Source organism: Chinchilla lanigera, unplaced genomic scaffold (genome assembly GCF_000276665.1).
Source record: "Chinchilla lanigera isolate Chin_1 unplaced genomic scaffold, ChiLan1.0 scaffold00152, whole genome shotgun sequence".
NCBI lineage: Eukaryota > Metazoa > Chordata > Mammalia > Rodentia > Chinchillidae > Chinchilla > Chinchilla lanigera.
The window spans coordinates 2317661-2340688 of record NW_004955553.1 but is presented as its reverse complement, the minus strand read 5'-3'; the positions used below and the strand labels follow the sequence as shown (position 1 = coordinate 2340688).

At 47.0% G+C, this 23028-nt stretch overlaps 1 protein-coding gene across 11 annotated transcripts in view; it reads right to left on the bottom strand.

The window, feature by feature from the left end:
• Kiaa0195 (KIAA0195 ortholog) overlaps window positions 1-23028 on the bottom strand; it is a 48172-nt gene that overhangs the window by 12908 nt on the left and 12236 nt on the right. For 4 of the 11 annotated variants that reach the window (XM_005412301.2, XM_005412306.2, XM_005412303.2 and 1 more), the window contains exons 1-4: window positions 6823-7094; window positions 1189-1308; window positions 540-667; window positions 126-262 (exon numbers count right to left, since the gene is read on the bottom strand). In XM_005412301.2, the coding sequence (XP_005412358.1) occupies window positions 126-262; window positions 540-667; window positions 1189-1308; window positions 6823-6876 (439 nt within the window). In that variant the 5' untranslated portion in view covers window positions 6877-7094. Of the gene's footprint in view, window positions 1-125; window positions 263-539; window positions 668-1188; window positions 1309-6822; window positions 7095-10682; window positions 10801-15394; window positions 15522-23028 lie in introns of those variants that run through there. The other 7 variants (XM_013508622.1, XM_013508623.1, XM_005412302.2 and 4 more) reach the window with 5 other exon arrangements.

Below are 23028 nucleotides of genomic sequence, written 5' to 3'. Positions count from 1 at the left end.
GTCAAGAAGACAGCCCCTAGAATGCTGCCGTAAGGCACCCCCAGGTGCTGGGCACCAGTGGGAGTCTCAGGATTCTGACACATCACGGGTACCTTTCCCACTGACACACCTGGCTCTTGCCTCACCTTGGATTTGGTCAATGATCCCCCGGAGCCTGCGCTCCACCTCGTGGCGCTTCAGCCGATCTTGCCGCCCAATGAGGATGAGGTTGAGCAGCAGCAGCAGGAAGAGCGCGGAAGCATTGACCAGCTCCACCCCATGGCTGGTGTTGGGATGCAGGGTGTAGGGTGTAATTCCAGGGGGTAAAGACCCTTCCCCCAGCCGGTCCCCAGGTCCAACACACCCCCCTTTCCACCCAGTCCCTTCTGAGAAGAGTGTCTTATCTGGTTCCTGACTCAGGGGACTGAAGAGACGGAGAGTCTCACACACCCAGTAGCCCACTGCAGCAACAGCTCAGGTGCAGCAGCCTCTTCAGAGCCTTGGAGTGTCCAAGGGGGACAGAGCGGGGCACTTGCAGAAGTCTGTGGGGCCCTGTTTACCTCCCGGCTGGCTGGCCCCCGCAGCAGCCCAGCAGCAGCAGCACAACCAGCAGCATCAGCGAGGCCCCGGGCCAGTGGAAACAGGAGCAGCGGTTACTGTGGTGCAGGAAGCTGCTTCTCCACACCTCCTGGGGTGGCAGAAAGGCAGCCGGTGGCCTGTTCAGCTCTAATCTGGGTTCCCCTGCCTCTCGGCACCCCTCAGTCAGTCCCCATGGCTATCTTGCTCCATCCAATCCCTCTGACCTTGGCTGCGGTCCAGTATGCTGGGCTCCTGCAGCAGCTAGGGTCAGGACATCACTCTGAGAAGGAAACTTGGCTCCCTTTCCCTTTTTGCAGTATAGGGAAATAAACCCAGGGCATTCACTGAGCCACGTCACCAGCCCTTTTTTCAATTTTTTTGAGATAGCATCTCACTAAGTCACTTAGTTGACCAGACTGGTCTTGAACTTGTGATCCTTCCACTTTAGCCTCCCAGAGCTGTGCAAGTCCAGGTATGCACCACCTCCCCCAGCTCCTTCTGATTTTTCATGTGCCTTGGCTGGGTCTCCCACTGCCCAGGAGGACAGGGCCCATAGCAGCCCCAAGGAGGGGCCTCCCCAGCTTCTTCACAGTCCCACCCAGGCTCTGGATGCCTGTGAAGAAGCTTCACCTTCCACGTAAGTCGTTTCTTCCGCTCTTTGAGGTGTCCTTCTAATGCGGCCTCCAACTGCTCCTTCAGGACACTCAGAGCCTTCCAAGTGGACAGGCCCAGGGCCAAAGGGGGCTCGCCCTACAGGGAAACAGGTGATCAGCCAGTCGCCAGCCCTGGGTCCTTGCCCAGGTGGGGCATTCATTGAGGGCTGGATCCCTCCCATCTCTCCACCCAAGGCCCTTCCTGCCCTCACCTCCCTCCTTCCCTAAGCTCTTTACCCTCAGGGTATAAGTATAGTGAAATCGCCACCAAATTTAAACACATGCAAGGGTACAGTCCTGCACTCTTTTGCGTTGTTGCCGTTGTTTTGAGGTTTTTTGAGACAGGGCCTCACTATGTAGTTCAGACTGACCTTGAACTCACTATGTAACCTAACCTGGTCTTGAACTCTCAGCGATCCTCCTGCCTCAGCCTCCCAAGTGCTGGGATTGCAGACATCCACCAGCACACCTGGCTAGTCCCGTACTCTTTAAAGCCAACTTGAAAAAACAAAGAACACTTTCTCTACTCAGTGTTTTCTTACTCGCCTTTCACTCACCTCTCACCCTGCTGCCACTCAGCCTGTTCTCATCACCTCTCTTTCTGTTGACCTGAAAGGTGCCAATCCTTTGGAACTCATATGTGTTCTTTTCTTTTTATTTCTTTTCTTTCCTGTTTGCAGTACTGGGCATAGAACCCAGGACCTCACACATGCTGAACTACCACTGAACTATATTCTCAGTCCCATCCAACATCCATCCATCCATCTATCTATCTATCTATCTATCTATCTATCTATCTATCCTTCCATCCATTCATCCACCCACCCACTCACCCATCCATCCATCCATCCATCCGTCTGTCTAGCAGTACAGGGGATTGAACCCATAGCTTTGGCCAGGAGTCCTCAGCAGACAGGCTTGAGTCCCCTTCTTGTGCTACAGGTCTAAAGACTTACTGCTCTTGTTCAGCTCAACTTTTCCTGATGGAAATGTACACTGAGGTGGAAAGACTGACTGCCCCTTCAAGCGCTGCCTCTTGGGGGACCGCTGTTTGTCTTTGCACCCCATGGACAGGGATTGAACTACCTTCCTAGTCCTTTTCTTATTTTGTTTTATTTTCTGTTTGGTTTTGTTTTTTCTTTGAGACAGGGTCTCTTTGTGTAGCCCAGGCTGACCTTGAACTCACTATGTAGCACAAGCTGGCCGTAAACTCAGGGTGATCCTCTTGCCTCAACCTCTTGACTACTAGGATCACAGGTGTTCACTATCATGCCTGGCATTTATTTTGTGTTTTGAGACAGAGTCACCCTAAGTCCCTAAGTTACCCAGGATTGGACTCAAATGTGTGATCCTTCTGCCTCAGCTTCCAAAATAGCTGAGATTATAGGCACGCATCACCACACTTGGGTTATATATTTAACAGAGAGACAACTAACTTAGAGATACTAGCCTTTCATTGCTCCTAAGACATTAAGAATAAACCTACCACCATTTTATAAGAGGTCTCATAACCCTCAAACATTAGGAAGGACTTAATCTCAGCAAAAAGGTAGTTGTCACCAGGAAAGGACAGTGCCTCAGTGCCTCCTTATTCCTGTTATCACAGCCAGCTAGCATGGACAGGGCTGGTCCCAGGTGACATGGGAACCAGACATGTTGCCTTGGGGGACCTCAGAGCCAGGCTGCTCCTTGTTGAGACTCTCCCACTCCTAGCTTCCCCTTCTTGGACTCTGGCCCTTCATTTCCCTCTGTACCCACAGCCCCTCCTGAGGCAATCTGCCAACTGTTGTGCATTTCCGGAGTGATCTCAGCCATAGTCGTGGGCGCACCTACCACCAAGACACTTACAACTCTTACATTTCACCCCCACTCTGACCTCGGCTCATGTGTAGACCTGGCTCCTGACCTGGCTCTCAGCTGTTTCTGCAGGAAATGGAAGTCAGGATGTCAAAACCCCAATTTGCCCCAACACTCTGCCAGAGTCACTGCTCCTCCCACACTACCACTAGCCAGTGGCCTCTGCAATGCCCCAGCCTCTGGCTTTCTCCCATTCTATGCTGCCCTTACCACTCCCAGCTTCGACCTCCCCCAGGGTAACACCCATGCAAATGCCCCAGCCAGGGTAAGTGTGCCACATCAGCTGACACCCTTTACTTTAAAGTCCAGTCCAGATCCACTTGCCAGTTCTGTGAGGCCCTTGGAAACGTGTGACCCCCCCAGGCCCCTGCTATTCCTTCCCCAGGCCTTGCTACTCCAACTCACATACTAACACCTGACCAGGAAACACTCGCCATCCCAGACAACTCTTGCTCCTTCAAGACAACTCAAATGTCATCTCTTCTGGGACATTTTCCGAAAACCCAGGGCTGCACTTCAGGGAGAGGCTTGTATTCCGATGACTGCTCAGCACCCTGGCTCTTAGCCTGCATCTTAGGGCTTTGCAATTACAGAGTTACATGTCTGGCTCTCCCACTAGACTGCAAATTCCTTGAAAATAGGTACTGAGTTCTTCCATCTTCACATGCCCTCTCTACCAAACCACGGAAGACGGCACCCGGCACATGTGGGCTTAGTGAATGCCTGCTGAATGAATGAGGGAATAAATGAACCTGCAGGTAGCTTCACCAACCCCAAGAACAAGTTGGTCAGGGGCTGTCAGCCCCAAATTGGCAATAAAATGACCTGGAGTTTTTAAAACCCTACATGTCCAGGCTCCACCCTAGGCCTACTGAGTCAAAACATCCTTGGATTTGGCCGAAGCCAGGCTGAAAATGATGCACAAATGCCCGGCCATGAAGTGCAAAGACAAACTCCCTCCTCTTCCCCCGCAAGAGGTAGTGTCTGAAGAAGCGGTCTTTCTGCCTCGACGTGCACTTCCAACAGGAAAAGTTCCTGAGTAAGAGCAGCCAATTCCCAGACCTGAGGCACCAGAAAGGAACTGGGGCTATCTACTGAGGTCTCCAGGCCCCAGCCTTGGAGCTGGGCCGCCAAATGCCACCTGGTTCCCTGTCCTCCCCTCCACTCCTCACTCAGATGATCCACAGATCTGCTCTCTGCAGGGGCCTGTGCTGGCTTTGCCTGCTGACGTTCTGCACCTCCTCGTCCCTGCCTATTTCCATAAGCGCTTCTTCCCTGGCTGTCTGGGATGGGCACCTCCACAACTGGCCCCCCTCCCCTCCATCCCAGCCTGCCTGGCTTCCTTTCCATAGAGGGACTTAAGAGTTCCTGGGATGGATAGATGGCTGTTCCTGGGCCACGCCTCCAGAAATGACCAGGGAGAAAACATGCTGGAGGCAGAAAGGGCTGGCCAGCTGAGCTGGAGAGCCGCACACCCAACAACAGGAGTCTGAACAGGAGAAAGAATGGAAGGGTTGGGCAAGTTGCACAGGGCTGCAGGACTACCTGGGAAGCTGCTCAGCATGGTGTGAGTTCCCCACATCTAGGAAAGAACAGCTTCCAGCAAGGCAAAGGCTAAAAGGGACAAGGAGATACTCCTTGTCTAGCCAGGCCTGCAGACCTGGGACACTCAGGGACTCCCTTGCGCTGCACAGAGGCTGTCCTGCTGACATCTGCTGCCTCCTTTTGGACAACACCACACCCAGGACCTCGTTGGCTGTCCAGTCATCACCGCTGTCTTGCTCTCCCCACACCAGGTACCCTGCTCCTCTCCAGATGAGTGAGGCACAGGCCAGGGGGTGGCAGATGCTCTCAGGGCAGAGGACCTGCAGAGCTGTCTGTATGCATCTGCCCCCGCATGTTATGTCTGGCCAGGGGCACCAAATCCAGACAGGGGATTAAAGACAGCACAACAGAAAGAAAATAAGCCATTCTGTAATTACATGCTGCCCAAAGGAAGTGCCTGTCCGCACAGGCTGGCCTGTGGTGAGGACTCGGCCTTCAACAGAGCTGACCCAACTGCCAAGCCTATTAAGCTCACCCCTCTGCACCAGAAAGACCCCCAGTCAGGAGTCAAAATGCAGTTTTCGTTGCCCTACCTCAGTTTTCCCCGTGTGACAGAGGAGCCAGAGCTAAGCAGCTTGGTGGAAGACAGTCTACTTTCTGAAGAAGACTCAGAGTAGGTGGGTGAGAAGCAGCCTCTGCCAGTACTTCTCAGCAAAGAGCTAGGCGGGGCACCCTGTGTGCTTGGGCATCCTCAGTGAGACTATAGCAAGTTCCTGTTATCTGAGAGATAAGAACCTGAGGAGACACAGTCTGAGGTCTGCTCTTCATGTCTACTAGAGGTTGGGGAAAGGGTGAGGAAAGATTGGAGCTGGCCTTAAATACCTAAAGGTAACAAGAGGTGCTGATGCTACTCACATTCTAAAACCTCCCACCCTACTCCACTGCCAGGCACTTCCAGAGACATTCCTAGGGCCAGAAATGAGGTCTGCATCCCAGAGAGGCCAGGGAGGGAGGATACTGAAGCTTTCCAGGTAGAACCAGCTCCAACCTAATGTTGTAAGCACTTGGGCTCAAGCAGACGAGAGAGAGAAGGCTGGGCGGAAGTCTTGATTAGGGCGAGACTGACACCGCACAAGCTGGGCTTGTTCTCTCTGTTGTGTCATCTGGAGGGAGGGGGTACTGGTAGGGTTGGGAATCTGGGGATACAACAGGGGAGTGAAAGAACTCTGTCCTTCAAGTCACATTCACAGAAATCTGCAGGAGCCACTGTCAAGGTACAGAGCTGAGCACCGGAATATCTAACGAGCCCTTGGAGAGCTGATACCTGAGCTCTCCTACACCCACCTCAGCCAGGCTTCGCAGGCGACACAGAGCAAAAGCCCCCAGCCGCAGACCCCATCCTTACAGATCCCCTCTGAGGTTCTCTCACGTAGCAACTGTTTTCTTTGTATCAGGGACAACAGAATCAAGGCTCCTAGGCTGTTATAAATTTAGACCTTGACCTAAGGCCTGACAACAACAGACAGCTACCAGTTAGAACTGGCTCCTCCTCTAGTTCCCCCATCAGAACCCTCTTAGGTGTGCAAGCAGAGTGGGGGCTCAAAGCTGAACTCAATACCCAAGTCACTAAGGCAGATTCAGCCACTGTCTATGCTTCGGAGTCTGACCACGCACATGGCACACCTCCACAGCCAGGTGAATCAAAGGCAAAGCAGACCTGCTGCTGCTTCTACCTCACTTCCAGGCTCAAGGCGATCTTAGTACCCTCACTCACCTTCTTCCTCACCTCCTGCAGCCACCAACACCTAGGATGGAATCATTCCAGCCCTGATGGCTCCGGGCACAAGATCTAGGTGGTCTAGAGAGGAAAAACCCCTTCGCTGGCCCTGAGAAGGGTTGGCTTCCAGGCCCCAAGCTCCTGTTACCTGTGTCTGGGGACCTGGGTCCTAGCATCCCTTGGTAGAATGCTTCTCTGGGAGGCTTGGTGCCTCTCCTAGGCAACTCGGGCACCCAGCTGGCAGCTCCAAGACATGCTTTCTGGCTCTCATTCCCAATCTCCTTCCAAGATCCTGGTAACATCACGCTCATTCTAGCTGCCACCCATTCTGCTCATCGCTAGGACTCCTTTGGCAACCATGAACCCAAAGACGCCCTCACGAAGCAGGGAAGGAGGCATGAAGAGAAATGGAAAACCAACTGGCATACTCACTGTGCTGGGCTTGCCCTGGTGAGGCATCCATAGCTCTGCCTGCTTAAAGAGCATGGGGCAGAGCCTGAGCCACGAGCGATCAGCTACTGTAACTTCCAATGTCACCCTCAATAAGAGGGGGAGAGGCAGAACAGAGAGAGAGGGCGCGAGAAGAGGGGAAAGCGGGCTGGAACGCGTGTGAGCGAGGAGGAGCTGCAGAGAAGGCGCAGCAGAGCAGAGCTTCAATCTGCTGATTAACTCAGCCTATTTCCAGTCACGCTGCAGATTCAGGGAGGGAGGAGGCAGCGGCAGCAGCGGCAGTAGAGGCAGGCTGCAACAGCAGCCCTGGGAGGGAGAGAGGGAGGGAGGGAGGGGAAGGAGGAGGAGAGAGGAGAAAGGAAGATTGAGAGGAGAAAGTTTGCCCAATGCTCTGCCAGGAGCTTGGCTCACTGTTCAGAAGAGGCCACTGTAGGGTGAGGAGACGGACGATGTGCAGCTCGAGCACAGACAGATGGAAAGATGGCAGAAGCTGCAAAAACCCTGGGGCCCTGAGCACAACTACTGGTATCCAGGCATCCTCTGGGGTACACAAATACCAGTTCTCTTCCGAGACTACCTGTCTATTTCCCCCAGGTCAAGGTTAGCAGCCGCACTGTGGGTGAACCCGCCATCTGTGAGAGCTCCCCAAATCCCTCAGAGGCTCCCAGCATGGAGCCAAGCCAAAAGCAGCTCTTTCCACACTTAAAGCTGCAGGAAGGAGGGATGGAGACTACAGTAGTGTGTTATTAATAGTAACTCATCCTGCATGAAGGGGGTGGACTGGCCATTGAGAAGACTCCAGCAATGACTTCTAGGAGGCCAAGCAGAGGGCCAGGAAGCTGGAGGAAGGAAGAATTCAGTGACAGTGGGCAGAGCCAAAAGGAGGGGTCTTTGAAGATTCTAGTGGCTCCCAGCCAGGGATCCCACCAGCCACTATGCTGAGGGACAAAGAGAGCAGCTACACCTAGACATACCTGCCCAAGAGCTGCTGGGACCAGGAGCTGCCTAGGTACACCTGGGCCCTCGTTTCCTAGGCAGAAAGGGGCAGCCAGTACATGGGGCTCCTACCTCACACTTCCCAGGGCACCAAACGGGGTGGCTCTGGGGCCAGTCTGACCTAATGAAAGCTTTCCAAACAGGTTTCCCGGGGCAAGGAAGGGCCAAGGCACTGGGAGGGGACAGGACTTCTCTGGTGACGACCAGGTCATCTGAAGAATGGGGCTACAACACCCCAAGGACAGGAGATGGCCTAATGATCCCCTCACTGAAAAGCAGGCCAGAAGCTGAGCGCATTTCTCCAGGGCCCGCAGTCTCCTCGACAACATCTCTAGCTGCAGCGGAAGAGTGAGTCTCCACAGAGCAAGCCTGCCTCTCCCCTCCCCCTCAGCTGCTCTGGCAGCTCCCTGTGGGGCCTCTGCCAAACAGAGCTGAATGGGGACAGAAAGGAGGGGTGGGGCGGTCCAGAGGTTAAGGGCAGGAAGCTTCTGTGGGGAGCAGGAAAGGGAGATGGGCGGGGTCTGTTTCTGTGCCAGCCACTGTGAGGATCACAGGCTATGGCCCAGGAGGACTCCTGTTCCGCGCCCCTTCCCTGTGGCAGGCCTTGGAGCGGACAGCATGGAAGGCTATTCCTTTCCCTCTCCTGCCCCTTCCCATAGGGCTCACTGCAGTGATGGGAAAGAAGAACATCCTAGAGCGGGAGCCCAAGGCCCCATCACTACAGTACATCCGCCCTGTGCTGGAAGGGAGCCTGAGGGCCAGCAGGTGTGAAAGAGAGGGAAGCTGGGTGCTGAAAATCATTAAGCAATAGCAAAATCAATCCTGGGCCAAGCCAGGGAGCCAGAGACCACCTGACCATCAATTGTCACCATGGCAGGCCTGTGACTGGGCCTCTGCCCTGGACCACAGGATAATCTGTACAAGCCCCAGATACAACTAGAAAGGGACACACACAGGTAGAAATTCCATCAGAGCCTATTCCTGAATTGCTTGTGCTATCCATTCCTCAACTAAATCATAAACCTCTCTGAGCCAGGGGCCACCTCCCCGGCTCTACCAGCTCAAAGTCAATATTGCATGAATGTGGCTGCGGCTGATGCTGATGAGGCTTTCTGGTTCAGGACTCATCTATCCAAAAAGGTGAGGGCACAGATAAATCCTCCAAGAAAAGTGGCCCTGAGAAGTACCTAGCAGGATGCCACAGCTTCTCCCTCAGGCTCTGGAGCAAAGCCGTCCCCCGCAATCACAGAACTTTGTTTCCCTAATATACGGTACTAGGCACTGGTGCTTTTGCAACAGGCTGGAATCAGGATAACATTGTTCTCTGTTTAGGGCAGTCATCCCCACCTGGGCAGACCACTGCATTGCACATCAGAGCTTCTGGAGGTGTTCCCTGAATTGTGCAGTGCGTAGCATTTATCACTGTATAGAACAGCCTCACACCCAGGCTAGGAGAGAGACAATTATAGCTTTCCCTTGGTGTCAATCACGGCTAGGACAGATACCTGCAGAGAAGCCAGAGGTGGTTATGAACAGGAGGATGAACACACCTATTTCAAGTTCAAGTCCACAAGCCTGTTGCATAGCTGGTTCAGAGGCATAGGCAGTAGTCAGTCAGGTACCATCAGAAGCCCACAGTTCCCTTTGGCAGGTAAATCACTGCCCAGAAGTTCAAGCTGATAAGTATTTACTAAGCCCTTGGTATACACCAGGCATTGTGCTGGGCACCAGAGGTACTGAGATATAATGAAAGAGGCACACTGCTTCATCAGAGTGTAGCAGCCATGAAGGTTGGAGGTATCATAATACTGAAAGCAGGGACCTCTAGAGGTCGGAGGACTTATCTGACAAAGATAATGCCTAAACTGGGTCTTAAAGAAATGGCAGAAGGACTTTTTGTAGATAACAATATGCAAAACAACAACCACTGATAATTTCCTACCACTTTGTCTGTAATTCGGTAAGCCCCCCTATTGCTATTTTATCCTTCTTTTACTCTTTAAAGTAATAAAAAAAAAAAAAGAAAAGAATAGGGCATTTTTAGAGGGAACAACCTCAATATGGTGCATGTGACCCAACCCAGAAGCATGCAGAATCGTCAGAGGTAAAAGGCAAGGCAGGCAGTGATGCTGGGCCCTTGGGCAGGAGCACAGTATAAGGCCTCATATACACTCCAGGTTTTAGCAGGTATCCCAGAGCCACTGACCCATTGTCCGCAGCCTTGTGGGTGGAGGCTGGTGAGCAGGCCTGTCTCGGGGAGTTGCAGAAACCAGACTAGAGACACAGGGACTTTCTCTGGGGCAGTCTTTGTCAAGGCAAAGGAATATTCTGATTGACAAATCTACCTCCACCCAAAGATGGCACACCTGGAGGCCAGGCCAATCTCACAGATAGCCTGGACCTCCAGACAGCTCCCTCCAGCTGAGGAGGCAGCTGTCTTTGGAGCCTGACAGCAAGCTCGTCCCTAACCAGAGGCAGGGTGCCCAGGAGCCCTCCACACGGCTCAGCAAGTTGGGTCACAGCCTTAACACAGAGTAAACAAACTAAATTGCACACCTCTGGGCAAGAAGTGGAAAACTGGCTTGGGGCCCACGCTAATCTGAAATCCTACTGCCATGTAGTTGTGTTAACAGATCTGCCCTTCATCCTTTGTCCTTCCCAAACAAGCACTGGGACCTTCACAGGACTCACAGTCAGATCCCCAAGCCTCAGAGCCACATCCACTCTCATCTTGGACATAAAACCCCGATGAGGACTTCCCAGCAGACCCAAGAGGACAGCCCAACAGAGACACCCCAGTGACAGCCATGTGGCACCAAAGCAGGGCCCACAAGATGCTTCCTTACCTTCAGGTCCATGGGCCCGAGCTAGTGCAGGCATGCCCAGATGAACGTGGTCACCCCCAAAAGGAAGGTTCCTCCCCAACATGGACAAACCCCAGCAAGTCTATCACAGTCACGGCACCTAGGAAAAGAAGAGAAAGTCATGTTAGTCACACTGCAGGACTGGGCAACTACTGTGTAACGCCATAGTTTCACGTAAGCCACAGCGTGGGACAGGGACTTAGTGCCCTGCCACCCTGTTCTACCACTGGACTCACCAAGCAGCCAGCTTTGCTGACTTACGCTCTCTGAGACCTGGAGGGACAGGGCCCTGAGGGGATTCTGGAGTTGCACACTTTGTCTTTCACCCTTAACTTTTAGAGGCACATTGTGTTTGGTTCTACATGCTGTGCTCATTTTGGGTTTCTGGCAGCCAGGAAAAGCCTTAGTTTATTGGCATTTTTTAAAACTGAGGGTAAGGGCCAGGCATGGTGGTGTATGTCTATAATCCCAGCACTCGGGAGGCTGAGGCAGAAGAATCACCTTGAGTTCAAGGCCAACCTGGGCTACATAGTGAGTTAAAGTTCAGCCTGCACTACACAGTGAGACCCTGTCTCGAAAAATAAACAAATGAACAATAAAATAAAATAAATATAATTAGGGGTAAGGTTTGCAAGAACATCATCTAGAATCCAGGTGCAACTGGAAGAACCACAGAGCAGCAGGTACGACAATAGAGATTTCAGGAGACATGCACTCAGCATGGCTGCCATCGGGAATGGATGCACGCGCTCTCTCTCCATTTGCTGGGCACTGTGTGCCACACTTGCCAGCACACACATGCCCACGGCCCCCACGCCTTTCGTGCATGCGATGGCAGTAGTCTTGAGGGACCTGGGCAGAGGTCCCCAAGGATGGGCAAAACAATGTGACAGTGAACAGTCTAACAGAAGTTGGCTAGTTACCTGGAAAATGAAAATTAGCCCAGGGGCTCAGGGATACAGCTTGTGCTTAGCAAGCACAAGGCCCAGGGTTCAATTCCCAGCACCGGAAAAAAAAAAAAGATTTGCCAACCTTCCCATCCACCCCACCCCACACAAGCCCCAACCTTCACCCTTCCATCCTGACACCCAGCACAACTTTCCTGGTCTCAGATCAGGGCATGTTTGGGTAAAGAGTGCCACTGAGTAATCTGACCTGGTGCCAGGTGACTCCTTTGGGCAAAAGCACTAACCTGCTGACAAGGGCAGTTCTTTCTGGGCCCCAGAGGACAGCCTGAAACCCTGGAAAAGTGACTCATAAAAGAGCTATCGAGAAATAATCGAAGCAGCTGTGTCCAGAGGACCATACAGGAGGCTGAGATCTGCAGCCACCAATTCCTCTCCAAAATCCCATCCAACTCCCCCAGACAGCACCAGTCCTGATGTCACTGGCTGTGCTGCCAAGTTTCTTCCTGCCCCTGCCTTTCAGCCAGGGCTTGCAAAGCTGAGCCAGCCCCACAGGGTCAGAGACAGACAGTGACGCTAGAAGTGACCTCGCAAGACAGTGACAGTCAGTCTTTGGCAGCAAACTGAAACAAGATTCTGAGAAGCCAAATCAAATCCCCCCAAGGCCACACTGACTCAGGCTGCCCAGGCCATTTACAGCTGAGGTCCCATGATACCCCTTCCCAGCAGGGCCTCGATGAGGTAGTCACCACTCAGGGAAAGGCACCAGGAGCCAGATGGGTATTGTGCCTGTTAACTTCTTCCGCCAACACGACAGCAGTGAAATAACTCCACAGCCAGCTGGAACCGCAGCAGTGCAGAGGGCAGCCAGGAACATGACATTTTTCTAACAGTCTCTGTTTTCCCATCTTTCCATACAAGGGATTCTGGGAGAGAGCTATTCTCATCAGTCTGACCTGATACCAGCAGAGTCTCCTTAAAGAGCCAGTTCTGCCTGTCGTCCACTGTAGATAAAAGCATAGGATTCAAAGCCAAATAACCCTGGCTGCAAATCCCAGGTCCAACATACACCAAACACTAAACAATCTTCACAAATCATGTGTCCCTTCTGGGTCCCTTATATCGGCAACTGCTATTTTATATAGATATTATAAAAATTATACAAAATAGTGGGGCATGGTGGTACACAACTGTAATCCTAGCACTCAAGAGGCTAAGGCAGGAGGATCAATGTGAGTTCAAGGCCAGCCTGTGCTACATAATGAGTTTAAGGCCATCCTGGACTACACAATGAGGCTCTGTCTCAAAACAAACAAACAAAAAAACAAATATATGCCAGGTGTGGTGGCACACTCCTGTAATCCCAGCACATGGGAGGCTGAGGCAGGAGGATTGTTACAAGTTCGAGACCAGTCTGAGCTACAAAGTGAGCTTAAGGCCAGCCTGAACTGCATAGCAAGACCCTGCCTCAAAAACACACACACAAAAAAAAACCAAATACAGGAAATTAAAATGGCCCCCTAAAGCGCATGTGTATGGAAGGTGGGTGGATTATGGGGGTTTTATAGCTGACTTGCTATTAGGAGGTGGGGTCTGGTCAAAAGAGGCAAGTCACTATGGGGATGTCCTGGAAAGGTATATCTCCTTCCCAGCTCCTCCCTTCACTCTCTGCTCCATGATTACCATTAGGTGAGCAGCTTCCTTCCCCAGGCCCTTCCCCATGTCCTTTCTGGATTGGAGCTGGCTATGGAAAAAATCCTCTACAAATTGTGAGCCAAGATAAACCTCTCCTCTTTAACTTACGTGTGTCAGGTAAGTTAAAGTGTGTCAGCACCAACAAAGGGACTAAGACAGCCTCTTTCACAAATGTTGCTGGGAAAACTGGATATCCATATGTAGCAGATTGAAACCAGATCCCTATCTCTCACCCTGTATAAAAATCAATTCAATATGGATCAAAGACCTAGGTATAAGACTCAACCCTCTGAAACTGCTAGAAGAAAAAATAGAGAAAACACTTGAAGTCACAGGCTCAGACAAAGATAACCTGAAATAGGACTCCAATAGTACAGAGAAAAAATAACAAGAATAAACATATGAGACTACTCAAATTTAAAAGTTTCTGCACAGCCAGGGAAACAACTAAAATAATGTAAAGACAGCCAATACAATGGGAGAAAATCTTTCCCAGTTGCTCTTCCACCATACAATTAATATCTAGAATACAAAAAACTCAAAACACCTAACACTAAAACCTCAAATAGCCCAATAAATAGATGGGTAAATGAAGTGAACAGACCCTTCTCAAAGAAGAAGTACATGTGGCCAAAAAAAAAAAACAGGAAAACATTTTCAAAAATTGTAGCCATTAGGGAAATGCAAATAAAAATTACACTGAGATTCCATCCCACCCCAGGCAGAATGGCTATCACCAAGAATACAGAAAACAAGTTGGGTATGGAGGTGTACACTCTAGTCTCAGCACTCTACAAGTCTAAGGCAGGAGGATTACAAATTCAAGCCCACCTTGGCCAAATAAGCAACTTAATCAGAACTTGTCTCAACATTTAAAAATAAAGGGCTCATGACGTAGCTCATTATGAAAGCCCTGATCCCCAGTACAAAAGAAAAAAAGCAGAAAACAATAAATGCTAGAAAGGATGCAAAAGGGAAAAGGAACCCTTCTCTACTGCTGGTGGGAACATGAATTAGTACAGCCATTATGGAAATCAGTATGGAACTTCTCAAAAAAAGTTAGAAATAGAGTTGCATTTAATCCAGCTATCCCACCCCTACGTATAAAACCACAGGAATTAAGGACAGTATACTATAGGGATATCTTCATACCCATGTTTACTGCAGCATGATTCACAACAGTCAACATACAAAACCAGAAAAGGTGTCCATCAACAGATGAGTGGATAAAGAAAATATGGTATATATAAACAATAGAATATTGTTCAGGCATAAAAAAGAATGACCCTCCCAATGAACGTAATCATTGTGTACTCCAAATATGTACAAATGAAAAATTTTAAAATATTTTTTTAAAAAAGAAGAAAATTTTATCATTTGCAGGGGAATGGGTGGAATGGGAAATCATCATGTTAAGCAATACACAGGAAGACAAATACCAAGCTAGATACAGTGGCATAGTTCTCTAATTCCAGCATTCTGGGAGGCTAAGGCAGAAGACTGCAAGTTCTAGCCCAGCCTGGGCAACTTAGCAACTTACTTAGACCCTGAATCAAAATAAATTTTTAAAAAGGGCTAGGGTATAGCTCAGTTCAAAGTACTTGAGTTCAATCCCCAGTACCATAAAAACAGAAAGAAAGGAAGAAATTCTACTCTTCAAAAGATGTCATAAAGAGGAAGATGGTAGAGTGGTGAACAGCAGAAAAACGGCCTCTCCAAGATTTGGTATCCAGACACTGGAATACAGCAATGTGCGGAAGAGAACAAGGAGGGAAGTAGATCCCCAGGACATAGGAAGGATCTGAAGTAAGAACTGAAGCCCACACAGGGAGTGAAGAGAGACCTCAGCAAAGAAGGAGGTGGCAATCACATTTTCTCCCTGAGCCCTGATTCACTGCATGGGAGAGGCAAATCAAACCTGCATGCATGGTGACTACTGGCAACCCCAGAGACATCCACAAAGAAACATACCAATGGACCAGAACAGTGGACACACTGGACTGCAGTGGTCAGTGAGTTATTTGGGTTCAGACATCCCGTATGGATGATGAAGGGAGCTTGGCCAATACCCATCTTGCAGGGGGGTCAACTGACCTTGTAAGGTGGAGCAGCTGCAGGCTGGCTACATCTAGTGGCTCCCAGTCTCAGGGTGAGGCTGCCAAATTCAAGTCCGCTGGAGGTCAAGGAGTCAAGTGCAAACAGCAGGGAACCAAATTCAAACCTGCAGGAGGCACTCAGAGTGCTGCAGACTGAACAAATCAGGTTCCAGCCTCACAGCCAGAAACCAACGTGAACTTCAGTGTAACTAAAGGTACACGCTTGCTAGGATTATCCACTACCCCACCATAAATCTAGGGCTGGCTTTTTGGGTTTGTTTTTTTTTTTTGGGCTTTTCTCCGGTACGGGGAACCGAACTCACGACCTTGCGCTTGCCAGGCAGGCGCTTTTGCCACTGAGCTAAATCCCCAGCCCCTAGGGCTGGCTTTTTGGGATTAATCAACATGGACCTGGTCTCTGTCTGCCCACACTGTCTACCAGGAACAGAAGAGACATCCCGTGAAGTGGACATTTTTTTCTCCTTTCTTTTTTCTTGTTTGTTCTTACTATTATGATTTTTTTTTTTTTTTTTTTTTTTTTTTTTTTGTACCAGGAATCAATCTCAGGACCTTGCACTTGCCAGGCAGGCACTTGTGCCACTGAGCTATATCCCTGGTCCTGTTCTTGCTATTATGAGTGTCAACATTGTTTCTAGTTTTGTTGTTGTTCTGTTCTGCTCTATTCTGTTCTTGTTTTTATTTCTTCCTTCTCTTTTTCCCTCTTGTCTTCTTCACTAGCTTCCCAAAGTTTGCTTAATCTTCCCTTGACTTTCAGGCTAGCTTCTACTCTCTTTCCCTTCTATTTCTCTATTTTTCCCCCAGCCCCTTTTAAACTTTACCCCCTGGGGCTGAGGATTTAATTCAGCAGCACAGCGCCTGCCTGGCAAGCGCAAGGTCATGAATTCGATTCCCAGTACCAAAAATAAATAAATAAATAAATTTTATCCCCTGAGGGTAAATCTCCACTCTGAGGGCAAATTTACTGTATACAATTTTCTGGCATGTTTTACTCTTTGTTATGTAACTACAAATCTAGTTAATATGGTTAAAGATGACAAATTAATAACTACCACAGTTTGTCATTTTCTAGGCTGTGTTTGATGCTACTGTTATTATGGACTGTACTACTTTACCCAAGGGGACAAAATTCTTCCAGTCAGTTATTCTTCCTGCTATGCCAAGACTGAGATTGCCTAAGGGACATAAAAAATACTATAGGCCAGTGCAAAGGAACCAGGGACTAGGCCAAATAGGCAACAACTTCTCATCCCCAATAAACTGGAGTGGTAGGATCTTGAAATAGACTCAAAACCCAAATACCAGTTACAACTGGAAGACATCTCTGAGAAGTAGTCATTTCTCTGAGAAGTAGTATTTATACTAGTAATAAAGCTTCCTGCCATAAGCAATTTACAACCATCAACCTAGGAATTAAACTAAAAAAACAGACAATGAGAAGACATTTAAGCAAGATGAAACCCCAGACTTCTAGCTCACCAAAGGCAAACCTAGGGTAATGAGGTGGAACAATTTGAAAGCCACCCAACCAGGACTCTCTGAAGTGGTAATAGCAGAAGGAACAAAGCAGATGAATGAGGATCTAGTGAAATATCAAATTAGAAACAATTTCTCAGATAACTACAGAGATGATGAACACAATGAAAGGCATGGCTAGTGACACTAGAGCAGATACAGATATAAAAGTAGAGGAGCTTATGAAAATGATGAAAACCATGAACACCTAGCATAGGAAAGAAATGGAATCCATGAAACAGGTTCAGGCAAATATCCAGGAGATTAAAAACTTCATTGAAAATACAAAATAGAATGCACGAATCTGAGGACAGAATATCAGATCTAGAAGACAGGATTGTGTTTAGCAATCATGAAAAGAAAGATTTCTTAAAAATAGCCAGGGATCACAAAAAAAAAAAAAAATCAATCTGACAGCTGCTAGGTGATACAAAGAAGAATAACATAAGACTGACAGGAGTCAGTGAAAAAGCAGGAGATAGCACAAAAGACATAAAAAACCAGTTCACAGAAGTAATGGCAGAAAACTTCCCAAGCAGGCAAAAAGAATTTGACATACAAGAAGTGAGGCATATAGAACTCCAACTAGTCGTAATAAAAAAAAATCTACACTGAGGCATATAATAGTCAAGAGTCCAGAAATTCAACAAATCACATATAAAGGACAGCCCATCAGAATCAAAGCAGACTTCTCAAAACAAACCCTCAAGTCAAGGAGAGCATGAAGTATTTTGAGCCCTAAAGGAAAACAACATCCAACCCATATTGATGTACCCTACAGAACTATGTTTCAAAATTGATGGGGAAATAAGATACTTCCATGACAAAGAACACCTGAAGAAATTCATGACCACCAGCCAGCACTCCAAAATGTTCTCAAGGGCATTCTAAAAAGAGATAACAAGAAATATAACTCTGTAAACCCCAAAGGAAGGACCCAACAGGTAAGGCAAGCAATTAAACAGGAGTGGGAGGAGGATAAACAACAGGAAAATAATATGACAAAGATACGTCAATACATATTAGGTATAACCATTAATGTTAATGGTCCCAATTCACCAACTAAAAGAAACACGCTGGCAGAATGGATCAAGAAGCAAGATCCAACAATATGCTGCATTCAAGAAACACATTTAGCTGGGGATTTAGGTCAGCAGCATAAGTGCCTCCCTGGCAAGCACAATGTCCTGAGTTCAATTCCCAGTACAAAAAAAAAAAAAAAAGAAGAAGAAGAAAAAACACTTTTAATTCAAAAGAGATTTATGCATTTGCCTATAATCCCAGCTGTTTAGGAGGCTGAGGCAAAAGGAGGCCATGCAAATTTGAGGCCAGCCTGGGCAATTTAGCAAGACCTGTGTCAAAAGAATAAAAAGCAATGGGGTTATAGCTCAGCACTTCCTGGGTTCAATCCCCAGTACCAAAAAAAACAATAAGATAGCAACATACATCCATTAGAATGACTAAAATAAAAAAGATACAGTATCTAGAGTTAGTGCGAACTAGACAGCTTCTTACAAAGCTAAGTGCTGTACACACTTCAGGCAACCCAGCAATGAACTTTGTTGGTATTACTTTCATGTAATATTTATATTATATGCAAATATTGCTAGGTATTTCATTAAAAATAGCCACAAACAGTCCAAATGTCCACTCACAGGATTCTGTGCTTTGGCCACAGCCACCAGCCAACACCAAGCCCACTCTGTATTTTGTTTTCCCTTGGCAAGGGGCAGCAGAGGCACCAACCAATCGACTAACAAGGCATGATTTTAGGCCTAGGGAGAGAATGTAAGCCCAGGGTGTCAGCAGCTCCAGGGCGAAACAATGGACCAGGGCAGCAGTGCCAAGAAAAGCCCCTGGCTATAGTAAATTGCAAAAACAGTATGGGGTTTTACTCTGAAAGTGACTCATTTCATACAGAAGGCTAGCACTGGAGAAGAAATCCAGCGCTGTACCTGTCATATTTGAGAGAGTTTAATTAGGAGCCCTTTTGGGAAGAGGTTAATTGTTTAACACTGAGATACAGAACAATTTCACTTCAGGGTTTCCGGTATTAACCCTATTACAGTCACTGGGTGAGAGACAACCCTAAAAGACAACCATAGAGACAGGGAGGGCAGACCCCCGGAGCAATTTAAGCTCAGGCAGGGAAGGACATGGGGGCCGGCCCTCTGTGATGAGAAGCTAAGTCCAGCATGTTTGGCTTTCAGAAGCGGATGGATCTGAATGAGCTGGCATTAAGTCCACGCTGCTGCCTTCATCCAAGACAGAGACCAGCAGTCTGATTGCTTTCTTTGTCTATCAACATGAGCAAGGACTCGCCTTGACTTGGATGGCTGTCACTGCCTGGAGAAGCTGAGGCCAGCGGCAAGGGGGCGGGGGGCGGGGGGCGGGCTGCACCTCACAACCCACAGGCCATAAACCTAGGTGGAGAGAACCATGACTTGCTGGATTCCAAGACTGCAGATCCTGGAAAGAAATCATTGATTCAAAATATAGAGGAATTTTTGTTTTGTTTTGTTTTGTTTTGTTTTGCTTTGCTTTGTTTGGAAAAGGGTCTTGGTATGTAGCCCACACTGGCTTCAAACTCACTATGTAGTACAGGTTGGCCTCAAACTCACTATGTAGCACAGGCTGGCCTCAAACTCACAGTGATTCTCCTGCCTCATCCTTCCAAGTGTTGGGATTACAGGCATGTAGTATCATGCCTGGCTGGAGGAATTTTTTTAACTCATTTTTTTCCCATTGTTTTTAATGTTTTGTTTTGTTTTGTTTTGTTTTGTTTTTCCCCGGTACCAGGAATCAAACTCACGACCTTGCGCTTGCTAGGAAAGCACTGTGCCGCAGAGCTAAATCCCCAGCCCCCTCCCATTGGTTTTTGAAAATTTGGGACTTTCTTTTCCTTTTAAATATTTAGTTTTCTTATTGTTTCTTTTTTATTTTTTTTTTCTTTTTCTTCTTTGTTCTTTGCTGTAACTTTCATATAATTCTATTAATTTTCTTTTACTCCTTAATAGGATCATTTCTCTTTTTTTCCTCCTTCTCATCTTCCATTGCTTAACTTTTCAAATTTTACTTTTTAAATTCTCCTGTTCATCCACCGCATCTATCTTTAGTAGTATAACCAATTAAGCTTCTTAGTGTTCAGATAGTTAACTCCATGCCATTACCATTGAATTCTTTCCTATTGTTGGTGGAGGTATAGTTGCTACATTTAGTAGATATTTACCGTACAGTTTATATTACAGATCTGTTTTCTATGATTAAAGGTGGTACATTATTGGTTCTTATAGTATTTCAAAACCTAGTTTGTTTTTTACTCTATTATTGTTCCTGACTTTGTTGCTGTTGCCTGAATGGCATAGTTGCTGCTATGAATTGGTTTTTCTCTGTACGCCAATACCTGCACTGACTTTGTGTCATTAACAATACTGTGTGGTCCATTCCCAGAAAACTGGGTGCTGGGCCAATTACACTGCATTCTCCCCTCCCAAATTAATTGAGGTGGCTGGATCATGAGACAAAGCAAAGGCCTATAGCTAGCCATGTCCAGAATGCATCACCGAAAAGTAGACACTAACTAAAGAAGTCTCCATACTAGCAGCAAACCTTTGTAGTATAATCAGCCCATAAATCTCAGTGCATTCACATGTACACACACACACACACACACACAGAGTAGAAATGAGACAATAAGGCAATAAAATATCTCCAAAAATTTTCAAGTCTCCCAGTGTTGATCCATGGGGCACTGTGATAAAGTCAAAAGCCACACAGTGGAATAATTCAAAATGATAAAAGAGATTTTAAAAGCAGATCAGGGGGCTGGGGATTTAGCTCAGCAGCAAAAGCGCCTGCCTGGCAAGCGCAAGGTCGTGAGTTCGGTTCCTGGTACCGGAGAAAACCCCAAAAAAAAAAAAAAAAAAAAAAGCAGCTCAGGAGGGATGTGGTGGCACGTGCCTGTAATCCCAACACTTGGGAGGCTGAAGCAGGAGTATCACTGCCAGCCTGGGCTACTGCCAGCCTGGGCTACTGCCAGCCTGGGCTACAAAGTGAGTTCAAGGCCAACCTGAACTGCACAGTGAAATCCTGTTTAAAAAAAAAAAAGAAAAAAAAGATCAATAAGGTGCTGGCAAACAGATGTAACTAAACAGATAGTGGACTTAATAAACAAAATAATCAGCAAGTTTACAGAAGACACTAATAAAAAGCTAGCTAAGCTACACAAAGTGATAAAAAAAAAAAAAAAAAGAATGACCAGTTTAGCAAAGTACAAGTCCATGAAAAGGTATCAAACAGGAATACAGGAAATTAAAAATTCTATTGAAAGTATGGGCAGGGGCTAGGGATTTAGCTCAGCAGCACAGCGCCTGCCTGGCAAGCACAAGGTCATGAGTTCCATTCCTGGTACTGGAAAAAAAACAAAAAAAAGAAAGTATGGGCAGCAGAAGGGACCAGGGTGAAGACAAAGTGTCAGAACTAGAAGACGGGACTGATGTCAGAAACCAATTTCTCTGAGACACCTTAGAAACAATAAGAGAATATGAAAAATAGTTCCAACAGCTGCTAGATGGTGCAAAGACTAATCTAAGTTACAGTGGCACCTCAGTTCAAGAATGCTTTTGTTTGCAAACAAGCATTTCATAAAATTTTGTTTTTGTTTGTGAACTCTGCATTAGGTAATGACCATGGCCATCTTTCCCACATGAACACAAACATGGTTATCTTTCCCAGAACTAGGGAACAGATTAAGTTTGTGAACAGAGGTACCACTGTAATTGAAATTAGTGAAAAATCAGAAAACAGCACAAATGACATAAAAAAACCTGTTGACAGTCAATTGTGGTGACTCACACCTGTAACCGCAGCACTCAAGAGGCTGAAGCAAGAGGATCGTTGCAAGTTCAAACCCAGCCTAGTTACACAGTGAGTCCAAAAAACTGCCTGAACTGCATAGTAAGACCCTGTCTCAAAAAACAAAAAACAAACAAAAACAGAAATAATAGCAGAAAATTTTCCAGTTATGAGGAAAAAATTTAATAGACAGCATATAGAACCTCAAAGAGCCACAATCAGAAAAGAACTGTTCCACAACACACCATAGGCAAAATCCCAGAAGTCCAATGCAAAGACAGAATCTTAAAAGCTATTAGAGAGGGGCTGGGGCTTAGCTCAGCGGCAAAAGCGCCTGCCTGGCAAGCGCAAGGTTGTGAGTTTAGTTCCCAGTACCAGAAAAAAAAAAAAAAAAAAAAAAAAAAAAAGCTATTAGAGAAAAGCAATAAATTACTGATAAAGGTAAGCTCATTAGAATAACAGCACTTTTCAACACAAAATTTAAAGGGCCAGAAGAGCTTGAAGTATTTCAACCTCTAAAAGAAAACAACTTCCAACACAGACTGATATATCCTGCAAAACTACCTTTAAAAACTGACAGAGAAATAGTCATTCCATGACAAAAACACCATTTTAAGAAATTTATGACCACCAAATCAGCAATTCAAAAATTACTGAAGTAATATGCAATATAACAACCATTGTTAATTTCTTATCATCTTGTTTTGAAATTCTGTATCACTTTTGTTGTTTTTTCTCTTTAAAATAAAAAGAAATGCAAAAAAAAAAAAAAATTACTTAAGTATATCCTAGAGACAACAAAGCCAATAATACCAAAAGGTCAAACAGAATAAATGCACCATGCAGTATGAGCAGATAGGCATAAGGGGAAAAAAAGGAAATAACAGAAAAATAATGCAATCACAAGAATAAGTCAATACCTTTCATAATCACTCTCAGTGTGAATGGTCTCAATTTTCCAATCAATTTCCTGTATCACAGATACAGGTTGGCAGAATGGATCAAGAAACAAAATTGAATGGGCTGCTATATACAGAAACACATTTAATCCAAAAAGAAATTCATAGACTAAAAAAAATCAAGGGATGGAAAACAATATTCCAAGCACTAGGAACCCCAAAACAAGCAGAAGTACCTATCTTATTTTCAGACAGAGTGGGCTTCAAGCCAAAACTGACCCAAAGAGGCAAAGGTCATTACATATTATCAATGGAACAATGCAATAGGAAAAAGTAACAACTATAA